The sequence below is a fragment of the Parus major genome, chromosome 12 (genome assembly GCF_001522545.3).
Source record: "Parus major isolate Abel chromosome 12, Parus_major1.1, whole genome shotgun sequence".
NCBI lineage: Eukaryota > Metazoa > Chordata > Aves > Passeriformes > Paridae > Parus > Parus major.
In genome coordinates, this window is record NC_031781.1 from 9,267,420 (window position 1) to 9,294,924 (window position 27,505).

Here is a 27,505-nt window from a genome sequence, read left to right on the forward strand (position 1 = left end):
TTCTGACCAGGTGATTCAAAGCTTTCTGATTCATGAAACTTATTTGCAGAAGAGCTACATAATCCATTAAGAGAGCAGCCAGTGAAATGGACCACCCCTGTAGCTAAGACAGCAATCACTGGGTAAACAGCTTATTAAAAGAATGTCATTATCTTCCAAATCAGCAGAAAAACAACATAGATCTTTATAACTATATCTTAACATTAAAAAAACATTTCTAGGTTCTTTTCATTTTTTCACTGATTGGTACATGATCATGGATCTCAGTACACATCTCAAGTAGAGGGAAAAAATGGGATCAGGATCCAGGGCTAAATCATTTTATTTCTGAACCATCCCTAGGAAGAGATGGTGAGGATCATTCATCCCACCTTGGCTCCACCACATGTTGTAACACTCTGGGAGCACTTCCCATCTCTGTTGTCAGCCTCTTCTATTGACACTTCCTCAGCCTCTTACCTGGAGTATATTTGGGAGTGCTGGTAGAAGAGCTGACAGCTCTGTGTACACCAAAGCAATCTTCTTTTGGCAAATCAGGGCTTTCTGAGTGGCAGTAGGTGTCTGCTGGAACACAATACAGACACTGCCCCATAAATTTCCATATTACATGCATGCAAAATGCATGTGTGTGTTTTTCTGTTGTGAGCAGGGACTGAGACACAGGCAACCAACCCCAGCAGTGCTGTGTGCAGATGAGTAGTCAGGTGCATGAAAACAGGCAGAGAAATCTGCAGAGATCTTTATGACATCAGTTATCTATGGACAATTTCAAAATAAAACAAGCTGGAGTTAGAAATTGAGAGCTTCAATTAGCTTTTTGTAGCACCTCATTTTTTTTTTGCTTTATGCCTTGTGTGCCACGTGACCAGATACCATTCCAATATTTTTCTTCATGTCTGGGAACTAGTGAAGTATGACAGCATACAGCTGGGTCTGTATGCTTCATAAGAGGAGAAAGGGCTTGGCTACAGAGAGTGAATCCCTGGCACATGCTATTAAAGTCTCTCTAGTGCAGAAAACCCAGATGTTGTCATCTCTCCATCTCCCCCAACTGTGACTGTGAAGTACTTCAGCACTTCAAGTGAAACTCTGGTTTATCCTTTTGCTTCATAAACCCCCCACTCATTTAAGCAGTTGGTAGCTTCCAGCACAGCTTGCATTTTAGAGTTATGGATGATGTAAATTCAGCCTTGATTAAGCACTAAGCTAACTGCTGCTCAGATGGAAAGGGGCTGCACTAAAATATTATTTCAGTGAAACCCACACTCAGTGGAGGATGGAGAATGCATACTCTGTAATTTATTTTTTTTTTAATCAGGTTTTGTCATAGCAGAAATTTAGACTCTTAAGGAATGTCACTGCAATGTGAAATTACCTGTGGACATAGCAGACCTGCAGATTCTTATACTCTCAGAGGGATGTTGGCTGAGATCTATAGCTCTCAATAAGCATGCTTTCTACTTCTGCCTACTTTCAAGTACTGGTTTGTCACTGTAGTCATCCCAAGGGCAGCCCAGGAACTGCATAGGGCCCACATAAAATTAAGAAGTTAGTGCCCCCATCCTAGGTATTTAATCAAGAAAAAAAGCATGACCCTACTTGTTAAGTAGTGCTAGATATTCTGACTTGGGCAGAAACAGACACATGAGGGTCCCCAGTGGCAGTCAGACCCTGTGGGCAGCAGGAAAGGTGATGCTCAGTGCATGTGAAGGAAGGTCACTTGGCTGTGCTGCATGAAAAAAACCCTGTTAACTGCCCAGTGCAGTTCAAGCTTGCTGACTGAAGGCCAGTGTATAAAATATGTCATTATTCTCCTCAGTTATCAAGACAGCCCTTCTCAGAGTACATACTTTCCTTCCATCCAGCTCATTAAATATCAGTCTTAAAAGCAAAACAAATGAAGTGAGAAAGCAAAAGCCAGCTCACCACTGAAATAAAAGTTTAATTGAAGAGTGCCAGCTGAGTTTCACATACATGGTCAAATATTAGTAATGAAAGGTTGTAATTATTTCCCTTCTTCCCTTTAAATATTCCAAATAGATGTCTTTTGGAGAGTTAAATCCAGTAGATTAGCCCAGGCTTTAAAGCACAAGAACTGCAGGGAATAGAGCACAGAGCAAAGACCAAAGATCAAAAAACATTCCTTTAAAACAATCCTCCTTTAAAAAAAAAAAAAAAAGTGCAAAATCAATAGGTACAGTTACAGAACCTGGGTTCCACAAGGAAGCCCTTAATGGATGCTCAAGAGCATTACTTCCAGCTGCCTTAAGAGCCTTGTAGAGAAATGAGAACAAAATTACCTTTATTTCACAGTAACAACAAAAGTCAGAGTTTCTAATATTGGATGGTTATTTATTGGAAGAACTTTCTACTGGGTTTGTTTAAAAAACTTATTAAATCAGAGTTTGCCTCCTTGATCTTACACCTTCAACTGCACTTGATGACCAGAGGGGTTGCAATTTTGGGAACTGGTCACTGATTTTTACTGCTGAAGTTCATGGTTGTCACAACTCTGCTCTTGGCAGATGATAGCCTACCTATGAGCAATGGAAAGAAAAAAAGGATGGCAGAATAATACAGAAATTATGCAAACACAAGAGTAAATGTTTAGGCTGTGATACCCATTCCGCTTGGGAAATGTAAAGGAAGACAAGCAATTAGCTGTAAGGCTCATGGATTTACTCCTTTTCTATGTGTTTTCCTGAATTTCTTCCCCCCAAATCCCTTCTTGTCTGAGCATTCCTCAGTGTCCTACTAGAGTTACCAGGAAAACTTACTGATCTTCCTTCTAACAGTTTCTACGTGACAGCTTAATATTCCCACTGGATATTTATAGAATTAATGAAAAACAAAAGTCAGAATTGGAAAAGGTCTTTTGGATCATCCTCTCCATCTCTCTCTGCCATAAGCACTGCAGTCAAAAAAGCAACAAAAAAAGCTGGCATTTTTGCAGCCTAAAACAGGCTTGAAAGAGAAAATTGTGATGCTCTAAAATACAAATCCTGGAAGTAAATATGGATAAACTACCTTCATTTCTTTGCCTTTGTTTTTTATTCCACTTTTGTTGCTGCTTTTGTAGTTATCAAGGCCACTTCTTGCTGACAATAATTATTCTCATACAATATAGTTTAGTCTGATGTTTGTCCCTGACATTCAGTCTGTATTGCAGCATGCTGTCATTTACAACTGAGGCCCAAGAGCACCATGAGATTTCCAGTTCTCTTGTCTGTAATGCCCAGGCAGGGAGAGATACACTGCAAGGGAGGCACCAGAGAACTGATGAACAGTTATTGGTAATTCAAATGGCATAGCAGAACTAGTAACAATTTTCTCTCTAACCTACTGTCTTCAAGCCCTACAAAAGCTAACACTGCCTTCAAAAGCACTGTTTGAATTGTTCCTCTTCCCTGTGATTATAGCCAATTCTGTTGGTAGAAAATTAGCCTTATGATACTCCATTACAGCTATTCCCATTATATAAACATTTATTGTTTAACACATTTCTCCTTTCCTGTAGCTGCAATGCTGATGTGCAGATAATACTTGTCTCATTTATTACTTTTTAGTTTGCATCTCCCTATTCATCTCTCAAGGAAAGTTTCCTGAGCTCTAAGATCCTGGTCACACCAGACTTTGTAATAAATAGGATTTATATGAAAATTTAAGATTCTTCTTGTCTTTGGTAGAGACTGCCTACCAGCCTGACTGAAAGACTCATTTGTGACTTGCTGCCAAAGGATTTGTTTTCTACTAGCATGGGTTCAGGTCTATTAGCAAAGACAGGATGTCTTGACTGTTATGTCTGTGCTTTGGATAATGTTTGCAGGAGCTGGTATTCTTGGCTAATGGACCTTGGCTAATGGGATTTTGTTTCAAACAAAGGCTTTTCTATGTTTTACCTTTGCATCAGTCAATTACAGTCTGGCCCTTGTTTTTCATCAGCTGACTTAATCTATCTCTTAGCTTCCTGCATGGCTTAGTAGATCCAAGTGGGATGAACAGCAAAGGAGGAATTTCCCTGGCTAGAGCTTTCTGTCATACACCTGCAGTGAGCTCAGCCCTGGGCTGCCATTGTGCCTATGAGGGAAAAGGTTCCAGCAGCCCAGGCTTCACCCAGCACTGGAGCTTGCACAGCCAGATTGAAGAGCCACACACAAAGGCTGGACAACCTTGGCTTTCAACCACAGAAGTCCAGAGCATCAGCACTGTCAAATTAAGCATCATCAGATAAGCACAGCTCAAAGGCAATTATGTCCTTAAGCACATGTTGCCCTTTCCTCTTTGTGGGATTCAGCTGTGATCCAGAGCCAATGCAGCATTTGTTTCCCCAGATTCTTCAGTCTCTGCAGAATCTGGAGGCCCTGAACTTCTATTGGCTCACTAAGTCTGGAGGAGGAGGGATAAGATCCCGCGGGTTCAGCCGAGCAACGAGGCAAACATCGTAACTGTCGTGCATGAGGACATCGGTGGCCACCACGTTCCACTGGTTCTCCCACGTATCCAGCTCAAGGATCTCTTTGGTGATAACTTCATGACGAGCTGAAAAACAAAGGCAACAGCAGCAGGCATCAGGGGCAAGTCAGAAAGGATCAGAGAGATTTGGGCAGTTGTTATTATGAACCTTCTGAAGTGGGAAATTAAAAGGTAATTTCTGTGATACTAACACTGCGCAAAGAGCACGTGAGTTGTCAACATACAGCAAATTAAATAGTGCAGATGGAAATCTTCACAGTGCATTCAGTTCTCACACTCTGGGTGCCAGGTGCAGCTGCAAAGACAAAAGCATCAAGTGCTCCATCTTTTACAAGTATGCAGGTGGCATTTTATCCTGCAGTCAATTGTCAGATGCTCATCTTTTAGAGACAGAGTATTGCCTCTTGTTCACAAGTGTGCCTGCATGCAGTGTTGTCTTATCTTTGCCCCAGCCAAGATGCAATTCTCAGCCTGAAGGAAGCACTCCAATACTATGGCTTTTCTTGGGTGCACAATCTGGACATCCTGTGATTTAGGAAGAAATAAAGACAGAAAAAAAACCCCAAACCCCAAGGGTCTAAATGCACTTTAGGTGTTCCAAAATGCTGAGGAATTTGTCATGGACAGGCAGGTTAGAAGAATGCCATTAAATCACAGCCAATCTCCAGACAAGGAGCTTTTTACAAAGACACAAAAAATGAAAGAATCACCACAAAGCAGAGATCCAGCAGTGCTATACTGAAATTCTTACAGGACCAGAAACCTTTTCTTTGCTAACAACAGTCCTGAGCTCTGCAACAATTGTTACTCAAAGCCAATGTTTCCTAAAAATAAAACCATCTTTTATTTCTGCTCACTTTTTCTTTTCATCTTGAAGTTGCTTTCTCACAGCAAGTGACCTTAGCCTAAACTTTCCTTACTTTGAGCTGAAGACATGCACGTGCTTTGCCATCAGATGGGCCTTGGGAGGGATGTATTAAAAGCCAGGCCTCGGACTTCCAAGGACACTTCACAGGTAATGGGAAAAGAACCATCATAGCAAGAAACATTGTATACCCAATGCTGTTTTACTGAGTCTTAAGAGACAGGTGACAGGATAAAATTTACAGGCTCCAGAGTGAGATTCCCATTCAGCTACCCCTTATGGGAAGTGATTTTGTACAATCAAACCTGCAGCAACAGCCCTGCCTCACATTTATCAACTGCACCTCATGGTTTAGGCACTGCTCTTGTGTGAAACTGATGCTAAGGGATTGAAGGGCAAAAGAATGAAAGCAGAGGAGTTTTCATCCAGAGACACAGGTTGTTTCTCAAGTTAGAAACAGATTACATATTTCTCCAGGGGACAGCAACCCTGGGGGTTTGGTACCCCCAAGAAAATGTTGTTATGGTTTAGGTTCCATGCAAATAATAATGTTATAATAATGTAGTGTGATGGGATTTAAAATATCCCTAAGGCTCCCTTGCAATGGGGAGCTTTGGGATGTGGGGAGGTCAGATGGAAACAAGACTTCTCCTCCTCCCAGGAGCTGGCTTCCTTGCTGAGTGGATACAGGACAGCTCTGTTTTCTGCAGGTCCTGAACATGCACAAGTTTCGTGGACATTTCTGCATATTTTTGTTATGCTTATCTAAGATAATCCCCCACTAGTCATTCACCATTGCCCTCTTTCATCTGGATAAAGGAGGGCAGCACAGCATTTCTACCCCTGCTTCAACAACCTGTTCTCATTTCTTCCCCTGTTGTGTCACAATTTATTGTGGTATGATTTTTGTTGGTCCACAGCCAGACCACTGGGGCTCTCATAGATCTCCACAAAAATCTATGAGATCTATCTCCAGAAGCTTATTCTCCATGAGCTTTGAGTAAGATTTCAGGATATAATCTCACCTGAATAGTCTTTGTTCCATTCCTTTCTGTGAAACAAGTTGTGATGGTTTGCTTTTTGAACCTGGAGCTTTATAGGTGAATAATAATACAGTGGGAGGCTGCACCCATTCAAGATAGAAGACAGCAAACTGCTAAAAAAAGCCATTTACAAGTGAAGAGAGAAGACATGACTGAAAAAGAGCAAACAAATAGCACGTGCCAGTGCCAGCAAACTCCTGTATGACCCTGCAAGAGTGAAGAGGTTTTTCCTGAGGCAAATACAGAAACACAAACAGACCAAAGCTGTGACGTAGGAGGCTCCTGTCTCTGTGGTTTTTTTATTAGATAGTCTCTTTTATGCAATAAATTTTTGTGCCTGGATTTTCTTTGGCATGGATGATGACAAAAATGAGACAATCAGAGGAAAAATAATCAAATGCTGGAACTAAGACATTCCATGAGTGATTGCAACACTTCAGAAAAAAAATAATTCATAATTAAAACATCAAAGGCAGATTCAGCAACCCTTTCTTACAAGCCTTGCTGTGTTTTTTCCTGACCTTGGGTGACTCTCAACCTTTGTGTCCCTTGTTTCCTTTTTCTGTGGGATATTCTAACTGGTTTTGTTCCACTCTTGAAATTCAGTTTTCCAGCACATGGAGTGTTAGTTAACTCTTAACCCTTGAGAGATAAAAAGAGTATTTTTTTTTTTAAACAAGGGAAGCAGTAATTTCTCTAGCCTTATCTTGTTTAAAGGAAATTAAACAGCACCCTTTAGATGAGAAAGTTCATGTGAGGCAAAGCACTACTTAAAATAGTCACACTTCAGAAAAAAAATTACACCTTTTCTATTTAAAAGAGAAATGAGCTGAGGAACTTCAGTTCTCAAGCCTTATTTTTTAGATTTATTTTTTTCCTTAGTTTTTCTTGGTAAGAACAACAGAAAAGGTGGTGCTTTTCAAAGAGAATAACACCTTTGATTCTAGGCTGTAATGCTGGATTTGGGCTTTAATCCAAATAAACAGTTTGAAGGTACAAATAATTCCTGATTCTTCTTCATTGATTTGCCTTATTTAATTGCAATTTTTAAAAGGCAATATCTTAGCAGCCAATATTGCTCACAGGAGAATCATGGGACACATACAAAAAGAAATTGGCTGTATTACAGAGATTACCTTTGTAAAAAGCCACCCCACACACCTCTCTGTGCTCATAGCATTATTCTGTCTCACCAGACAACCACCCTATAGGAAATGAAATATTCCGTATAGGAACGAAGGGATTTCACTCATTATATCTCTACAAAATGAGGCAGTGTTTTTCTGAACATTCTTGTTTAACCATGAGAAGTTCTAAGAAACTTTCTTACACTCTGTTTTTCTGCACAGGGTTTAAACCACTTTATATTAGAGTTATTCTACTGTACAAACCTAACCCTGATGCAGATCCTTTTCTAGCAGTAAAACTGTGATTTATTCATACTCAGGAAAGAAAGACTCTACACCAGCAAAGGTTTCATTAATCCCAGCATAACTTAATCCCCACCAGAAACTGTGATATGTTAAAAACAGTCAGAAATCTTTTGGTACATTTTTGTCTTCTTGATGTACAAGTGCAGGCTGAAGGTTAACAATGAGCCCACAAATCCATTTCTTCCCAGTGACAAGCCTTAAATTACACCTGAAAATGTTTAATTTATAAGTGTTAAAATTGTATTTTATATATGCAAATATAGTAATCAAAACAAAATTAGTCTAATCTTTAACTTTTATATTCTGGTCTGCAAACAAAACACTTTCCCACAATTTTTCATATTATTTTTTTCTTTGAATGTGGAGAAAGAAGAAGAAAAAGATTAGTTTTCAGTAAGTGATTGCCTACACTCCATATACACAAACATGTTTTTTCTTGGAAATGTTTGTGATTCACTCCCCAAATATGACCAGACTTCATTTTATGCCATAAGTTTTCTCATGCCATTTGAATCAGGATTGAACATAAAACAGGATGAATGATTCTTGGAAAGACCCACAGAGTGACTGCAGGCAACATAAATATTTGATGTGCTTTTTCATCTCTTTTCTTGAGGGTTTGTTTGTTTGGTTTGTTGTTGTTTTTTTTTTTAAACCACATTCCAATTCTGATTTGGAGGCTGGAAAGGAAGGAAGGAATCAGTTTCCATATGACAATAGTATTTATTACCATTTTTGGTTTTTTTTTGACTTTTCTTTCTCTTTCTCATTGTAACTGAAAATTCAGGTTTTGAATTTTCAAACAATTATTTGGTTTTGAGTTGGGAGGGCTAAAGGGAGGCAGATGTAGAAGAATTAAGCAATGTGCTTAGGAGGTAGAAAATCCATATTTCATCCAGGACTACTAACCATTAAGCTGTTATGTTTGTAAGCCAAGATAAATAAATTCACTCTGCTGTAGCCTGCTCATTGTCTAGAGGACTGAACTAAAAAAAAAAAAACAAAACCAAATTCATTCTGAATTTCCATTCACTTGAGTTAAATCTATGGCAAGTTTGCTGAAATATGGCTGAAATTTCATTGTTTCTTCCAGAAGCCCATTGACATCAGCTGGGAAGTTGAGAGCAGGTGCCAAGTCACAAGTCATGATGCACCAGTGCAAGGCTGAGCTAGCCAAAGCATTTTGGGACAAGTTCACCTGCCTTTTAGCAGTGACAGAGCAGTGACACCTTGTGTGCTGGGGAAAGCCTCAGTGTCACATCTGTCCTTGAGCTCTGTGTCGTGGGACATCTTCACACAGGCCACTTGTTTGAGCTCCTCCTGATGCTGGTTCTCAGGTTGATACAACATTTTTTCCTTTCCAGTTTGAAGGTTCCCAATATGCTCTGTATTCTTCTGCAGTATATCAATCTATATAGATAAAAGAAAAGGACACCAAACCTGCAGCAGTTGAACTGCTGTCTTTTCTGCTCTTGTGATGGAAAAAAACCCACCTGAATATCACAAGGTGCTTGCCAATTCAACAGTCCTTGAAATATTTACTCAGGTGTTTCCTTCACTTGTCCACCCAGTTCTTGACAGCAAACAGCCGCCCAGAGCTGCCTTGAAGCATTTCAGCCCCCACTGCTGTTTTTTACCTGTTTTGTCATGCCATTATCTGCACCAGAGAATGATTTCAAACATATGGGACTAGCCTCTGCTACTTATCTTCCTCGCCACTAATAGCTGCTTCCATAATTACATGAGGCAGAGTTAGGTGACCTGGGAATTCATATTTGTGTTGCAATGGGATAGAAGTGCATTTAGATTATTACTACCAGATGTCCTGGCTTCTCATTTGCAGTAGGAAAAATAATAAGTTCATCAAGTCTGTGGTCTTCAATCCCATTTGTGCGTGTGAGCCGCTCCCTAACTCCACCAGCCTCAGTAGTGAGACACAGCCAGCCCCCTTGTGAGGTCAAGGACATCCATCATCTGTGCCTGTGGGCACAAGCAGGCAGAGAATACACAGGAGAGACAACTTGGCTTGGCTGTTTAACATGCTGGCCAGCCTTCATGATGTGAAGTACCAAGGCAGTGTATCCCACCAGACACACCCAAAGCTGGGAGGAAGGTTGGGCCTTGAATTTAGCACTGTGACAGCTTATTGCTTTCCCAGCACCTGCATGGAGTAAGGTAAGATATTCATTCTCATAGACAGATCTTCTTTCCTCCTGATCTGCTGTGCAGTTCTTCAGGACCATTGTTTCATGATCCACCCATTCACTCACAAATCAATGGGCAATAAAATAAATATATATATATATATATATAAAATGGGCTGGCCTACAGAGGGGAGCTTCTAATTCAGTTGCTTCAACTGTTAACCTTGGGATTAACCCAGCTGCTTAAGCTTTTAAAATCTTTCAGATTTTGCCTGCTCTTCATGGCCAATGCCTCTTTCAGGCACAATCTTACAAGTAGGTGTTAGCAGGATCAAAGGATCACAGGTTACAGAGGCAGCGAGTCAATGCAATGTGAACTCATATAGGTAAAAACAGCAAATCAGAGTAAGAGCTATTTGGCTCAGCCCATCCTGAAAGACTAAATGCCTTACAATAGGTTCATATATAATTTATAGAAGATATAAAACATGTTTAGACTGTGTGCACAGCAGGCAGTTTTGAACACAAAGAAGATGTCATACATGGCTACAAGCCATGTTTCTAAACAACCTATTGACCTCTTCAGCAATTAATTAAAATGCATTAAAATATCTATTAATCATTCATTAACCCTTTATAAACAATAAATGAGCCTCAGTAAGAGGCAGGACTGAATAGCTAATATCACTCTTCTGGAGAGTGAGAAGGTCAAATTTAGATGTGAAATGAGCAGGTGCTGCTGCCCAGCAATTCCCCTGACCTGAATTGGCCTCATTTATGGCAGCACATTTCCAGCTAATGAGCAGGGTAGATGAGCAGCCCTCCCTGGGCAGGCAGCATCTGCAGAGGTCTCTCCCAGTGCCAGCAGCTCATGTTGGTGCTGGGGGAGAATTTGGTGAAAGGTCAAGCTGCATTCTTTGGGGTGGCTTTGAGCTGCAGAGCCCTGAGCAGAGTCCTGTGCTGAGCAAAATACAAGGGCCCTGAATCCCTTCCATTGGTGGGAATATTTATTCTAATGGCAACAACTGTGGGCAGGAGAACTTTAATTATTCATCTGTGCACACTAAATTTTAACAGAGGGAAACAAACAGTGCTGCAGATAAGCAGCCCGGGGTTTGAACTTCTGCTTTATTTAGCTGGGAACATGGGAAGGTGCTGGAGAACCAGGTTTTGTTCCAATCTCTCAACCCCCAAGCTTCACAAGTGCAGTATTTAATGTGCCAGACTCTTTAATATGTCTATATTTAATTCCAGTAATGTTCCATAACCACTATAATAAAAAACAAGCACTAGAATGATTCTCCATCTAAATCACATAATGGAGAAGACTAAAGGGAACAACTTTTATGGGAGATTAGTCAAAATAAATAACTATTAAGCTAGTCCACTGTTTGAAGTGGGCAGTGTGGAGATAGAAATTCATTAGCTCAGCTGCAATACAGTAATTACGACACAGTTCTGCACTGCTGCAAGCAGAGCTGCTTCTATTCCAATGCATGGATTGCAGATTATGTAAATGAGGAAGAATAGGCTAGAAAATTAATCTAAGGTAAATTTGGGGGGTTCTTTTTGGTTTATTTTAAGAATCAAAATTAATACAGGTAATAGGACTATCACTAACACCTATCCTGGGTAACAGTTGCAAGCACAAAACAATTTAGATTCTTGCATGTCTGCTTCATAGATATTTCTTCCTTTTTCTCTTCCTCTGGCTGTAGCACTATTCAAGTGAAAAGTTAATTTCTACTTTATATCAGTAAGTAAATAACAAAACTGTATTAAGCAGCCCTGGTCCCACATGAGACTAAACACATTACAGAAATTTTCAACATATATGGTAGGGAAGCAGTACATTCACCTTCTCTGTTCCAAGCTACATGGGAGGGAGATGGCAAAACTACCAGTTCAGAGACAGACAGTTCTACAACAAGCCCCATTACCTGATAAAATTATAAGACCTTTTAGGGGATATGTGCTGCTAAGAGCAGATCTATTAAACATTTCATAATTTGCATTGCGGTGGTTGTACCTGTACTTTGCACATCAGCTGATGTCACATGGGTGACAGTATCACAGTAAAGGTGGTATTTTAATTAACTTCATAGAATTGCTTAGGCTGGAAAATCCCTCTAAGATCACCAAGTCCAACCGTTAGCCCAGCACTGCCAAGCCACTGCTAACTCATGTCCCTCAGTGCCACAACTACAAGGCTTTTAAACACCTCCAGGGATGGTGATTCCACCACTGTACTGGGCAGCCCATTTTGGTGCTTGAAAGTGCTTTTAGTGAAGAATTTTTCCTTAATATCCAATCTAAACCTCCCTGGCATAACTTGGGGCTGTTTCCTCATCTTGTCACACCTGGGAGAAGAGCCAACCCCCACCTGGCTGCAATCTCCTTTCAGGTGTTGAAGAGCCATAAGGTCCCCCCTGATCCTCCTTTTCTCCAGGCTAAACACTCCCAGCTACTGCCAAGGAGACTTGTGCTCCAGCCCCTTCCCCAGCTCCAGTGCCCTTCTCTGGGCACACTCCAGCACCTCAATGTCTTTTGTGTACTGAGGGGCCCAAATCTGAACCCAGGATTTGAGCTGTGGCTTCAACAGTGCCCAGTGCAGGGGGACAATCACTGCCCTGGTCCTGCTGGCCACACATTGCTGATACAGCCAGGATGCTTTGAGTTTAAAAAAAAAATAAAAAAAAAAATCAACTCTGCATTTAAGTTTCCTTCTTTCAAATCTAAGAAACAGCCAGCTGGACTAATATCTATAGCCTGAAACTAAAGCCACACTTCCCAGACACCAGATACAGGCTACAAGTGACAGTGACAGCAGATGACATGGTTCCAGCAAGTAGGCACACACCCTTTCATTACTTTTACCAGAAAAACATATTTATAATGCTCAGAAGCAAACAAAAAGAAAGGGAACCTGATCTGGCAGGCATTTTACAATGTGCAATCCTGCATACCTGAAGAGCTGCTCCCCCCTCCATCAGGGAGCCACGCTAATGAGGCTGCTTCTGCTGGGCACAGGCTGATGTCAGTAGCTGTCAGCCTGTGCAGGTTGACAGGTTTTTGTTCAATGAAGAGAAAATAAAACATGTCAACAAGAATACTGTACAGTCAGGCTGTAAAGACTGGTTCAAAATCCATGCTTACAGCAGGAAATGTGGCAGTATTTTAGCAGAAATCTGTCTGGCTGTTGCACACTGAGCCCTGCTGAGTATTCATACTAGAGGTAATGTTTTCCCTCTGTGCTGAACTATAAACTAATGGAAAAAAATTAAAAAGTGTCTGATTATCTTGATGAATGCTACAACAGTGCTAGAAAATGACAACACTCATGACACAAGGCTTCATGAGCTGGCTGGAGCTGAGGCAAACATGTTAACAGCTCCTGTTTACCATAGTAGTTTTAGTGGAAAACGAGCTAATTTGTATAAGCTGCTGGATAACAGATGAATAAACTGTTTGTATAAACTACTGGCCATCAGATGTTTCCTCCTTGCTAAGGATTTAAAAGAAGGAGGTTTTTTAATTATTTCTGATTGTAAAAACATACAACATTCATTAGCTTGTGATAACAATACAGAGTCTGTCAGGTGTTTGCACCATCAAACCATAGACACCAAGTTCCTGATGTGTTTGGTCTAGGTAAGCGAAGCTAGAGTCCCTCACATCCTGATTTAAATATGAAGCTTTAGGAGGAGAGCTCCTCAGGATTCTGAATTTCTTTCTGCTCCTTCAGAGCCAACAAAGCACCAAGGATCTGAATCTCCCTCTGAAGTGTCTGTGGTTCTCCATCTGCTGCAGGGAGCCTGGGGTTACCAAGGCCTTAGGTGTAGGCACTGCAGAGAAGTGTCTAAGCTTCAGTTGAATTAATCCCCTTTCCTCTTCCATGGCCAGCTTTGAACAAGCTTCTAACCTGAACCTCTAACAGCAGGGAAAGCCTTACAGGCCTTACCAACATATCTCAACATTGAAAAATATTCCTTGAAGTTCAGAGGAAGCTTGAACACACTCATCTTTTAGAAGGACTCCTATTGCTACTGTCAGCTGGCCAGGCTGACTTCCCTCTCAAGTAGCTGCAGTTTTTCTTCCTTTTCTCTTGAGGATGGTGTTAGGGCTGCACCATTTGTCCTCCCTTCAGGCAGACAAGCACTTGTGACAGGCAATACATATGGAATGGGAATCCTGCCATCACAAAACTTCAATTGTCATGTGGGACTTAGAAAATACAGTAGCTGAGCAGTACTCATCCTTTCTTGCAAATTTCAGACCCTTTAAGCAGTTAACAGCTGCTTTTCAGCTTTGGCTACAGCATCTCTGGGCTCCAATGATCCACTTAGATCTATACACATGCAGGAAGGCATACAGAGCATGATACATATCAGTAAAAAATGAACATTCAACATCTTTACTAGGTCAACTTCCTGCTGAATCAGGAGTGGGTTTAAGCAAAAGCAAAGGCAAGTGAAGGCTGAAGAGATTGGCACAGATCTATACTAAATAAGGGGTTAGTTTCAGCCCCATAGGCTAAGACTTTCATTGCAGCAGTGATTTTGGCTTCTTTTCCTTTCTTTTCCCTCTGCTGTGCTTATTCTTGAATGATCACAGCAGCCCTTTGGTGTTCAGTAGGCAGAAAACCCAAAGACTACAGCTGTGCTTCCAGCTTGTTCCAAGAGCTCTACTTGGATGAAACTAAATTACAATGTTTTGTAAAACTGGAATATCCTCTTTTGGTTGCATCCCTCACAAAAAGCAAAGTGACATGCCAAGAAGCCCAAAGACCAAAACCAAACAAACACATTCTAAAATAATACTATCTTCTATTAAAGCAGCAACAGCACATGCTGTTCTGTACCTTGAAGCTGCTGAGCAGCTGTAATTGTGAAAGTGCAGAGTCAAGTCACCCTCTCCAAGGATGTCCCATGTGACAGTAATAACCCTCTCACTGCACCCTTCATCCTCAGAGAGTACATCAGGCAAGAGCCCTTTCCAGCATGCACAGAACATGTGGCCAGGGAGAGAGGCCAGCCAGGTGACATCTTCATCTTCAGCTTATGGCCTCTGCCCACCCTTGTCCTGATGGTAGCTACAAGCCATTACTGTGACCATTTACAAAGCCCTTTTCCTATAGTAACTTGAAAGTCACATTAAGATGCCTGTATTTAAGGCACGGGTTCCTCTCAACTCCTAAATTATATGGTTACACTTGATTTGACAGTGATACTCTTATTTTGCCCTCCTTGTTAATAGACACCATAGCAATGTCTAACAACACAAGTATACACTACTTTTTACTGGTGTACAGAATGCACATGTAGGGGGTCAGAATTCAGGTTGCACAGATAACTGCAAAACCAGCATTTTCTAACTTTGACTTCTTGTTTCTAATCTAAATAACACTATTAGTGCAGAGGAGTTCTATGCATAATGATAGATTGCAATAGTAGAGGGAGGAATCAGGATCCCATTGAGCTAGCATTATACAAATATACAAAAGATGGCCTCCTTGAAATCCACAGGAAGACTTTCAACCTCTCCCAGAACAACCACTCTTTATACATGACTCAGTGACAGAATGTGGTGTTATTGTACAGAAAGTGTTTTTATGGCTCTGAAGTTACCCTAGTCAGAAAATCTCATATTAATCTGTTAGTCATCTGGAACAAAATTGCTTCATTTTTCAGTGCTAATGATCACAGAGTCATCAGATTGTTTAGGGTGGAAAAGACCTTTAAGATCATCCAGTCCAACCATTAACCCAGCACTGCCAAGCCCACCACTAAACCATGTACCCAAGTTCCTCATCTACACGTCTTTTATATCCCTCCAGGGATGGTGACTCAACCATTTCCCATGATTAGCCTTTTGAAATTTTTACCCACTAACTTTAGGCTCTTTCATAGAGCTGCTGAGAAAAAGACAACTAGAATGGCACAAGGTCTGCAATGGAAATATGGCAAGTTGTTGTAAGCATAATTTCTCTGATGTCACAGAACTTCTGTCAGAAATGACATGAGAACCTGCCTGCTAGGGAGCTGCCAAACAATTCTTTTCAGGAAGCAGCTTCCTCAAACAGTAGCAAATGAAAGCAGAAGGCAGGTTGTAAACTAGCTGATGAAAATCATCATTCTGAAATAACAGCAGCTTTAAGTTTAGAGGTTGTTATACAAGTAAAAGTGTAATGAGAGGGATGGATCTCCCAGTGATACCATGTGACCATTCCTGGTCAACAGTGAGGCTGACATGATGTTTATTAGCAGTGGATAACTGCTATTGCTATCTCTGCTATTGCTTTCTCCTAGAAAGGAAATTGGGGTGGGAGCTGTATGTAGCAGAATCATGTAAGTGTGCTCATTTTGCATTCCTTTGCATTTATAATGGAAAAAAAAATATAGGTTATATGCACTGGAGATCTAGATAAAGCTAAGCAAACTTGGAAGGAAGAAGACTTAAAAGGAGAAAGGTGTCCATGGGGCTGGGATTATTTAAAATCACCAGATCTGGAAGTTTAGTCTCTTTGTATCTCAGTTCCCTACCCAGGGTACTCATTAAGGATACAAGCTTTTCAATGCTGATTACAAAAAGCACGTAAATAAGTAGGCAGAATGAGAGAACATGGCTAAGGACTGATGGATAAGGCCTTAATCTTCCACAAATATGCCCAAGTTCTCTAAGGTCCATAAAACACTAAGCTCCTCATTTCTGTGACTCTAAATGTAAATCCTGAATAATTCTGCTGAGGTTTTAGATTTGGACAGGTTCAGTGCAGATCAGAAACATCCTTAAATTTCTGTGTTTTTTTAAGGAAAAAAAGCAAAAGCCAAACAGAATCCAATTCATATTGACATTAGTGGCTGGCAGTCCAAAGGGCAGAATCAGGTCTGTGGCTCCAGGGCCAGTGCCACCTGATAGGGCTGACCACTCATCAGGTCAGTCTGTGTCCAGTGAAACTGATTTTAACTACACAGAGAATGCTGGACTCATGTTAGTACCTGCTCCATGAAATCCTCCACAGAGGTACAGCTTCCCTTCCACAGAGCCTGCACTGGTAGAGTTTGTCCTCAAGGAGAGGAGGGGAGAAGGCATAGGGGGTCCGTCCCTCCAAAAGTCTCCATCAGGGTTATAAATCTCCACTGCATCAAGGCATTTCCGTGTCTGTCCTCTGTCATAACCAAGGCACCCAATTCCTCCTGCAAAAGATACATAGGTCAAATGTAGCAGTGCCATGTTCTGCTGTAAAATACAGTGTAAAATACAGGCTGCATTTTCTGTTTACATCTTCTCATCTCCCACTCTTTCCTCTTTGCAGCTTTAGAAGTTTGTGAGAGCACAAAACAGAAGCTACAGCACATTATCCACAGACACTGAAGCAAGATCTTCTCTGAAGTCTCATATCAAAGGAAGGACAAGCAGAATGTCTTCAAAACACAAAGGTATTTTGTTTTGTTTTCTTCCCATATAGTAGAAATTATCATAGTTGTTTGTTCTATTTGCTGGACAAATTGCAATGGATCAAAACCTATATTTCCAATACCATTGGTGGATTTGACCCTCACACATTGCCAACAATTATTTGCATTTGTTGGTTAGTTCTCATCAATAGAAGAAAAAAATACTACACCTATCTCTTACAGCAAATTACACCTGTCTCTTAAGGCAAATCAAATTCCAGGAACAAAGCCATCCAACACACAGGAGTGCCAGCAGCACAGGAGAGCAACAAGCCCTACTGTTGAGTGGTTAATTAGGGTGCTTGAAATGAGTGTGCAGGATTGAGACAGATCCGTTTCCTTTTGCTGCAGATGTACCTGAGATCCCTGTGAGCACTAGCAGCACTGTACCCTGATAGCACTTTTCAAACCCTTTCTTTCCAAATCCCTTCCAGTGATCAAATCCACATTTTGAATTTACAGCCTTTGGTTCTGGGGAATGAATATGCTGACGTCCTGGCGCAGGTTTTCCATCTGTGCCAATGGACACAATACTCTGTAATGAGCGCTGATGGTGTTGTTTTGTGCATGAGTGTGTTTGTCACTAGCTTTAAACATAAAATGAGTGCAATAGGCAAGCCATTTCCACATGAAGGCTGCCATTGCAGACACACGTGTAGGGCTGCTCAATTGTGCAGATCCAAAGTGTGTGTTAAGCATGTAATTATGCCCTTGCATATACAAAGGGAAAGGACTGCAAGTGCAACCTGTGCTGGTTCAGCTGCTTTTAAAATATATTGGCCCTAGTGCTGTTAAGCTGGTCCATCAGAGAAATGAGCCCCTAATGCTCCCAGTTTTACTTGCAAATGATTTTCCATCTACTTCTTAAAAGGGACTGTGTTATTTTTTAAATCTTCTGTGCATTCTCCAGAAGTGTTTGCAAGAGGAATCTCCCCATAAATGGGGACTGTAACACTACAAATTTGCTAGCACTGTATTCCTGATTGTATATTAGAGTCAGGCAAAGATAACATCAGTTAAATCTGCATCAGAGCAGCACAATTTGAATAAAATTCAGTGTCCATTATCATCAGCAGAAAGTTTTCCTCTCGTTGAAATTAACAGTATTTTATTCAATATTTGAATTTGAAAGCCTTCACTGAATTTGGTTTTCATCTCCTTTTCCAGCAAAGCAAATCTGTACTTGCCTCAATACCCACCAGCAAGGTCCTTGCAGTTTGTACTAGACTCCCCTCAGTGTGTGCTTACACCAGGCTGGCATCTAAATGTGTTCAGTATCAACACCCTCAATTAAAGCAGCATTTGCTCTGATGGGCTCCTTCTCTGAGGCTTGATTCGCCTAAGAGAGCTGAGGTAGAGATTAACCCTGGAATTTTGCTAGCCATTTCCATGTCAAAAAGGGAAGCATCACTCTGTGAGCCTTTCTCGTGATGGAATCTCACTGAGCTATTCCTTGGGGTATTTCAGAATTCAGACATTTACTTATTGTATTGTTCTTTACTGCCAGAAGCATTATCCTCTCCTGTTCGGTCTTTTCCACTACCTCTTAATGCCTCATTAAAGAGGTGCCACTCTTTGGACAGGACAATATTCCCCTGAATTTATCAAGAAAAATTTTAAGAGCTAAGCAATTTTTTAAACTTTTTAAGGTTTTTAATTTTTTTAAAATTTTTTAAGGCTATTTAACTGGCTGCTTCTTATAGGGTTTCTACTTGTACAGCTTCTACTGGCAGATTCACAGCATGCAGGACAATTTGCCACCAGTTTATGTACAGTCCACAGACTGCAGTGTAATGCAGAGGGAGATTCTCAAGGCAGTTTTAACTGGGAACCAATAATATTAAAACTCCCCACAGACTAAATTGACCCTTTCAAAATACAGCTTTGTGGTGCCAAAGACAGATGGCTGCTGGTTGTCAAGCTAGATATTTTTAAATTAGCCCAGTTTTTACTGTACCCCACCAAAGAATATGCACTCATGCAAAAGAAAAGTCTACAAGTGAAAAATGAAAGAGGTTCTTGTTCAATCAAAGGAATAAATGGTTCCAGTTAGAGAATGCATGCAGCACGTCAGAAACCAATAACTTGGCTGATTGCCTTATTATTTCAAGCATGGAGGAGGAGGTGAAGAAAATGGTCCTGAACTTTTCTAGAAGCATAATAGCTGTTTATTACTTACTGTGCTTTTATTGTAATTTTCTAAATAGAGTAACTGTGGGGCAAGGTAACTTCAGAAAGAGCACAAATAATCAGGTACAAAACTAACAAAGCAGTCAGTGACTTTTTGCAAAAAACCTCCCAACCATTACCTGTTAATGAAGACATTCAGCTGCCAGTTCAGGGGATCCACCACCAAATATTTTTCCTGTATCATTATTAGGAAAGAAGTTTTCCAGCACCTATTGGTGTACCTTTTCAAAAACTTCAGAGCTACTGCATGTTTTCAAGCATTTATGAAACCTTCATTGGGTGGTTTAAACAACTTCTATTTAACCTGTTTTAATCCTGTCTTTATCAGAGATAAAGATTCTCTGCAATGACAGACAGAAACAGTCCTGAAGGTACAAAATATCTCCATTTTATTTAAACCCTGCACAACTATTTCAGCTAAATCAAATTTCATATTCAATTTACAATAGCAAAACAAAGTTCTCAGCAGATAGAAAGGAAGAGAGAAAAATCAGAGGGGAATAGAATTTAATTTTCAAGCTTAGAAGAAGAGCATTCTGGAGAACAAGAAATCATGAACTTCAACCTCCTCTCTGAAAGCAATGTTAACACTGAAAGGTTGCTAACAAAGGAACTGAGGATCTCAGACTCTCTGAGTACTGTTTTTCTGTGTTCCCAGATGCAGTAGTTGAGAATTACTCTTGTGAGAAAGTATATTTTTTCCTCTATGGAAATAGATGTCTCAGGACTCTTTCCAAAGAAATGAATACAAAAATCAACAACAAAAAAAGTCTCAAATTTAAATCAATTCACAGCTACAGCCAAGGGGAGGAATCTCACATTAACCAGGCTATTCATCATCTACAATGTATATACCATGTGAGATTCCAAATTGGCAGAAAAAAAACAAATCCTTGCTGTGTCAGACAACTCTGGCCACTTTCTGCTCCATCATTCAAGAATCCAGATCATCCTGTCCCACTGGCTTTTTCATTCATATTTATGAAACCATCAGGAATTCAAGTGGAGACATAGGGAACTGTAGTTAAGACCACAAAGATTGTCTTTATCTCAAGTTCTCTGGGTAGAGCAGCTGAAGAACTGAGCTCATGCTCTGCTCCTACAGGAGCATCTACATAAAATGGGGGTGACAATTTGGGAGCTAAGGCAGGGTACAGAAGAAGGCACAGGGGTTTAGGTCATCCAAGGGACACTCTTGTGCCAAGTGATCCATCAGCAGTGCATGGTATACTTGAAGTTGTGCCTTAAACCACCCAAAACTATAGATGGGGTCAGTAAAACTCACCTGGACACAGCTTCCTGGGAGCCCCACAGGTGTGCCAAGGGCAGCAATGACTGTTTCCATTCCCATGATGTGGGGAGGGCCCTTTGTTAAGCCACACTCATGAACAGAGCAGGTGAATTCAACCCTACCTGGTTCAGTTCTCTGCCTAAAGCTCAATTACGTGTTCCTTTGTGCAGGGAAGATTGATTTCTCACTGGGAGTTTTAAACATTTCTGTCATTATCACATTGGTCACATGAGAAGAATCAAATCCCAGAACTCAGTCTACCTATCCCTTACAAATACACCCTTTCAACACTTCAGGCTTTTTACAATTGTACTTTTCCTAGGAGATATTTCAGATGCCACTGAAGCCACCTTTGTGTTTCCCAATCCATATCACCCTTGGATTAGTCAGCAATTAAACATACTTTCAAGGGCACTAGTGGACTTCAAAGTTAGCATAAAGCTCCCTTAGTAAAACAAAGATATCAATAAAATACATCTTCATTAAGCAGTCAGGACAAAGAAGACAAGACTTTGATGCAAGAAGGCAAGGCAGGGCACATGATGAGATTAGCACAGCTTCAGCATTTCAGTGAGGCACAGTTCTGTGACGTGCTCTACCCACACTCTGCTTGTAGCTTGCTGAAGGCAAGGCACCCAGCTGGGGCTGGGGTCAGCTGCCTCTCCCTGACCCCACACTCATTGCAGAAGACCAAATGCAATTTAGAGCCACATCAGCCTTAATAACAGCACAGCCTTCCAGCACTTGGGGGGGAAGGTCTGTAAATGATGGTGAAGTGGTAAAGAGTCACTGTCAATAATTAGTTCAGCAGGTGCAAAAGCAATAACTACTTTAAATACCTCTGAATATTTCTGTAGGAGTGAGCTTGACATGTAGTTGAGTTACAAGAAATAAGGAACATTCCAGCATCCACTGACTTCACCCATGTCACTGATACAAAACGGGCACTGGCACAGAAGAATTGCACTTGCAAATCTCATCCATGGTGAGCCCTTACAGAATTAAATTTGCCAGGCAGCCAAGTCCAACAGTGACAATTTTTTCTCCTGCAGGAGAATCACAGAGACACAAGTCTAGATTGCTCACTGCATAGACAGGATGGTTGAACAAAACAATTCCTACATGGTGGCTGGGGGCCCACACAGGACCGTGCTCCATTGAGACTGACTGCCAGATTCACACCACATAATTTGGTTCCCCCACCAACAGACAGCTGAAATCAGACATGCACTACAGTCTCCCAGACAGGGCAGTGTATCAGGGAACAGCAAGAGCAGGGCTGCTTCCAAAGGGAAGCTGAGCCAGGTAACAAGCTCACCATGAGGGCACAGATCCACAGAGCCAGAGATGGGCAAGTGCAGGAGGCTCCACCACTGGATATCAGGCAAAGGCATAGGAGGAACTGATCCCTCAGGCCTGTGTTTAAATGATGCTCCTGGACCTATGAGCAAAAGGGATGGGTGGAGGCCCCAGGTGATGTTGCTGAGGATGATCAAGACTTGTTAGTGCCTTCAGGGTACTGACTGTTATTCTTTATCCTGTAACTGAGTCCTCAGATCACAGTACCAAGAAATGTATGCTCTTAGTAGTGGCTCTTTGAATTTTTATCAAAGGGACCTGGGAAATGGGTAAAAAGCAAAAAAAAACAAAGCAAAAAAACAAAACAAGAAAACAAAAGACCCACAAAAAACCAAAACCAACCAAACAACAAAAAACCCAAACAAAAAAAAACAAGGCAAACAAAAAAACCCAACAAACCACAAACAAACAAACAAACAAACAAACAGACAAACAAAAAAAGGGTAACTCTTCAACAAGCAACTGAAATGCAAGATTTGTCTCAGTAAAGTAATTCATTATTAAACTGATCTCCGGAATGCACAATGGATTTAATAGTGCTAATCTCTTATGTAACGTTTCCCTTCATTACCAGCACTCAAGCTGAGTCTCAGCAGTTCCATTTCTCTCTCATTCTCTGCTAAGCTGGGCTGCATAGCTGGTGTCTCAGAAATGAGGGAGCCATAAACCAGCCCAGGCAGGCACTTCCAAAGATGAAACCGAGGAGCATTGTCATCATTTGGTAACCCAGAGCACAGCAAGTGAGGTAATGCAGCTCATAGAAGACATGAGGGCAAATAATTGATTAGAAGCAGGGCTGAAAAAACAGATTATTTTCTTCCTAAGCATGGTCAATGTTTCAGATTCAGCTCCTTCTTTTCTCATAAAACGCCTTTTTGCACTTTGAAAATACTTCAGTGTGTAGAAAGCAGTTTCAATCTCATCTATCAGACCAATTTATCTGCCTGTTTTTGTTCCTCCCTGCACATGGACACTTCGGAGGCTGTTGCACAGATATTAAAGCTCAAAATCAGACCCATAAGCTGCTACTTGTCAGAAATCCAAAGCATATTTATAAATAGACATGTTTATTTTAAAAGAAAGTGTTATTCAAATGCACAGTTAATACTCAAGCATGAAAGCTAAAATGTCTCCTTCCAGCTCCTCCTACACACACTTTATTTTCCAGAGAGACCCCAAACTACATATTCAAATAAGTATTTTGTGATCAAGACATTCAGTATTTAATTGAACCTCATTTAACTGTTTAAAACTTTTAAAAGAAGCTTTCAGCAGGAACCTCGGGGGGAAAAACCCCACGTTCTAAGAGGTAGGATGCCAGTCTGAGGAGGATAAACAAAAATTCTTTGGTTTCTAAATCTTCCCTAATAGGATTTCTCATTTAAGTCCTTCAATACATTATTATTTATAAAGCAGGAATTATACAGCATAAAAGCAACACATGGCTAAAGCTGTCATAGTGATACAACTTTTTTTTTACCAGTGACCTGTATTTCAGAGACACTAGTTCTACTGAGTGTGGTTTAACACAAGTAATGAATATGGCATTCAAATAGATTCATTTGGATAAATTTTCCTAATTTGTATGTTGGCTGTGATAAGTTTTCAGAGAAGTAGCTTGAAAGGATATTTTTTTAAGTGAGAGATTAAAATGCATGACCTTAAATAGAGCCCTCCCTTCTGGTTTTCTTCCAAAAGTGTCTCAATTGCCTCTGTCATTAAGAGCACAATACTGCCCTTTCTTGGGCTTTCCAACGAATATAGTTATGTTCCTGGGAAAATATGGAGAGAAAGAGCTGAGACCAGTGAAAAGAGATGAATAGGAGAAAGGATTTTGAGCCTTAGGAAATACTGTTCATTTACTTATGAGGATTATGTATGGTGTATAAATAGTATGAGATTCTCTAGGAACATTAGACAACAAACAGACAATTATGTTGCAGGATTGCTGATTAAGACACACGGTACAGGTTCTTGAACAATACTCAGACCAAAAACTCTGATCTATTTCTCATTTTCCTTCCATCAGTGTGACTCCAGAATAATTCCATTTAAGTCATTAGGGTTTTACATGCTGGAGCTGGCAATTAGTCTGGGAAGGGTTTTTGGACAGTGGCTACATACTCTGTGCTGTGCCAATAGGACTTTTCAGAAATTAACACTTCAAAGGCTAAGCATCAGATTCTGATCTGGGTGAGAATAAAGTGATCCCTTGATCTTGATCTTGACACAACACAACTGCCATCAGCAGACTACTTACTAGAGATTTACACCTACATGGATGAGAACAGAAATTAGACTTACCTATCAAAGAATCTGCTACTTCACCTCATTCAACTCTAGTATTCCATCAATGCTTTCTGCTTCTTATTTATGATAGAAATTGCATTTATACAGCACAGACATTAGAGAAGATCAACTTTCTCTGCATTTTTCATCTATGCTCTAGAGTCTCTCAATCTGCTAACACCTGTGTAAGGGATCCTACTGGAAAGAGCTGACATCCTTACTTCATTTAAGGACTTTGTTTTCAAGACTTACTTGAAAAAAATCTTATCTCTCTGCATCTCTATGTGCCCAGCTAGAACTATCTCTATTTCATGTATTTATTCCTGGGAAGCAGGGTGTGGTCCTCCAGGCATACAGAAGATATCTTGCATTTACCTGTTTCCACCTTGCCTCCCTTCCTTTCCTTCCTCTGCCTCCATCAGGCTCCAGTGGATCTCCTTAGCTGGCTGCAGACTGCAGGATGCTGTGGAGATGATGCACCCCAAAAGGAACAAGAATGGTAGGAGAAGTGGGGGATACCTCTGGGAATCCAAGCAATGCCATTCCATGCTTCTGAACAGCCCTTCAGTGAGTGTCCCCTGACTGGGGCTGCACAGGAGCCCGTTAGATGTCCAGGTTCTGAGCACACACACTCCACCATGAGAAATTCCCATTAGGATTGGGAAGGGTATCAATAGCAATAGCAGAGACTCAATGAAAGTCCCTCTCATCTATAGCACAAAGGCTTGGTCATTATGACTGAGCTGTCTCTGAGGCCACTACATGAGACCAACCTATGATCCTCTTCAGAATGTGCCTTTTTTGCACAAATCACCCTTGACAGCGTCTTCCTAGACTCCCAGAGTGCCTGACACTCCTTATGAAGCAGGGTGATGTCCAAGGGATCCACAGCTTTGGGGAGCCTACAGTGGTTTTACTACCCTCATGACAGTTGCTATTCTTTGCTCTGTCACTATCAACCTCTATTCTTTCCATTCCCATTTTCTCCTGAACATCATCTGCATGATCAAGTACCACATCAGCCAGATTAGGAACTCTTTCACTGCTTTCCTGTCAATGCCATGAATTGCCCATTCCCCCAGTTGTGGTTCCCAATGCCATTGTGTCCAAAGGGGAGCTGGGCCCACCTCACACGAGGTGACAAGAACCTGTCACCACAGATAAACTGGAACACGGCTTTTCTGTGTGAGGTTTAATTCCAGTTGGCAACTGTGAGTTTACAGCTGGAGATGAGGCCGTGTGTGGTGCCTGTGGATTAAGATGCCAATATCATGCCTGTATCGCTGTTTCCAGCCAGAGCCCATTTGGAAATTGCTTCATTGCTTTGAGAGGTCTTGGAAAATGCTTTAATCTCTCCACAGAGTTTTCATGATCATGACTGTGATGGTTAACATTTAACAATCATGTTGTCTTCTTAATTTTAACAGATAAATCTCTGTTTCCACCTTGTACTCTTGCAGGTGGACTTAAACCAGCATATTCAAAAGCAGAATTTGTTGACCAATCATTTTTGGCTCAGACTTGTCTTCCAATTTAAAAATTAGCTGTAATATTATTTGACTTCCCAAGAAAACAAGACTTATGCAATTCCTCTAACTATATGTGTGTTCCCTATCTACATTTACATCATTTTCTCTACCCTGCATAGCTTTTGTGCCTGTTGGCCAGTTTCAACTAAATTTTTCAAATTTATGGATGTTAAAATTCTTACAAGGTTTGTGAAAACTAGCAATGAGGAATTTGTGAAAGCAGCCCAGACCTAGGTCAAAATGCCTTCTCTGCAACTGATATTCCTGCTACCTGATGGTAATTCAGCTGTGTCTGCACTTGCTGCAGTTACACCTTGAGTGGGCAGAGCATCAGAAGGGAGGCAGGCTCAGAAATGTAATGGTAAAAATAGACCAATCTTTCTCAAAAATCTGCTGCTTGGAACAGCGTGTGAACTCTGTTACCCTCGGTATAAATCACGAGCAAGTTTGTCCATTACAGTGGAATTACCCCAGATTTATCCTGTTAAAACTGAGAACAAACACTGCCTTTATGAATGTTTAGTTAGACTTAGTGGCAAGAGTGAAGGGTCCAATGCAGCAAACTGTAAAGTGCATTGGTTCTCTTAGGAATAGGCTCAAATAAAGATTGCCATGGGAAGGTGTGTGAAGCAGCAGAATGATGGAGACAGAGCAAAACCTTGTTACCACCTATGTGCAGATCAGGTTATAGCAAAGATTTTTTCTCCCATACACAGAGAATTTTTGGTATTGGCCAGCAGGTAAGAAAGAATTCAAGTTAGTGTTCAGCTCCCTGAATACTGCAGCACTGGCTGCTACACATACAAAACCAAGGCTTTTTATTTTTTTAATTAGCAAAATGCTTCTGAAGGTCCACAAGACCATGAGCTTTCCTCATGCCATTTAAACAGGCATTTTTCAGATTTAAGTCTGTATTTTGTGTTCAATCTGTACATTTCATTACTGTAATGGCTCACATGTGCTTCTCGCTTTGTGAGGTTTTGAGGGAAGAAAATGGAAGCTGTTTTCCCCATTAGCTGCCACTCCTTTTCCTTGTGCCACTGTCAGGCTTGCTGTGAAGAAGACTGACAATTTCTTTCATCACATGCATCCCAAAGCGGCTGCTTTTTCTTGCTCCCTGACTCCCTGTGTCATCACAGCCTTCGAGGTCTTGATCTCAGAGCACTTCTTACTGAAACGCATGAATGCTGCTCTTCTCTTCCCAGCTATTCCAGCTGCTTCTACTGCCCCATTAGAGCATCAGTGCCAGTATAAATAATTATATGTATTTAACCTTTTACAGAGCACGAACTCTCCACATTTGCAAAGCACCTTTGAACCTGGGTAGCCAACACTCTCATTATTTAACAGCACACCGACATTCTCTGTCACTAACCTATGACAAGAGGAACATGACTTTCTGTTTGCAAAACTCACTTTTCCATATGGGCTT

The 27,505-nt window shown here is 40.9% G+C and overlaps 2 protein-coding genes across 3 annotated transcripts in view; one reads left to right on the forward strand and one right to left on the reverse strand.

Moving 5' to 3' along the window:
- Window positions 1–1,917: 1,917 nt before the first annotated feature.
- KBTBD12 (kelch repeat and BTB domain containing 12) overlaps window positions 1,918–27,505 on the reverse strand; it is a 32,276-nt gene continuing 6,688 nt past the window's right edge. Inside the window, exons 4-5 of the mRNA XM_015641012.2 lie at window positions 16,957–17,154; window positions 1,918–4,539 (exon numbers count right to left, since the gene is read on the reverse strand). Coding sequence (XP_015496498.2) covers window positions 4,370–4,539; window positions 16,957–17,154 — 368 coding nt within the window. The 3' untranslated portion in view covers window positions 1,918–4,369. The remainder of the gene's footprint in view (window positions 4,540–16,956; window positions 17,155–27,505) is intronic.
- MGLL (monoglyceride lipase) overlaps window positions 16,889–27,505 on the forward strand; it is a 101,961-nt gene continuing 91,344 nt past the window's right edge. For both annotated transcript variants that reach the window (XM_015641018.3, XM_033517505.1), the window contains exons 1-2: window positions 16,889–16,981; window positions 17,274–17,397. In XM_015641018.3, coding sequence (XP_015496504.1) covers window positions 17,379–17,397 — 19 coding nt within the window. In that variant the 5' untranslated portion in view covers window positions 16,889–16,981; window positions 17,274–17,378. The remainder of the gene's footprint in view (window positions 16,982–17,273; window positions 17,398–27,505) is intronic.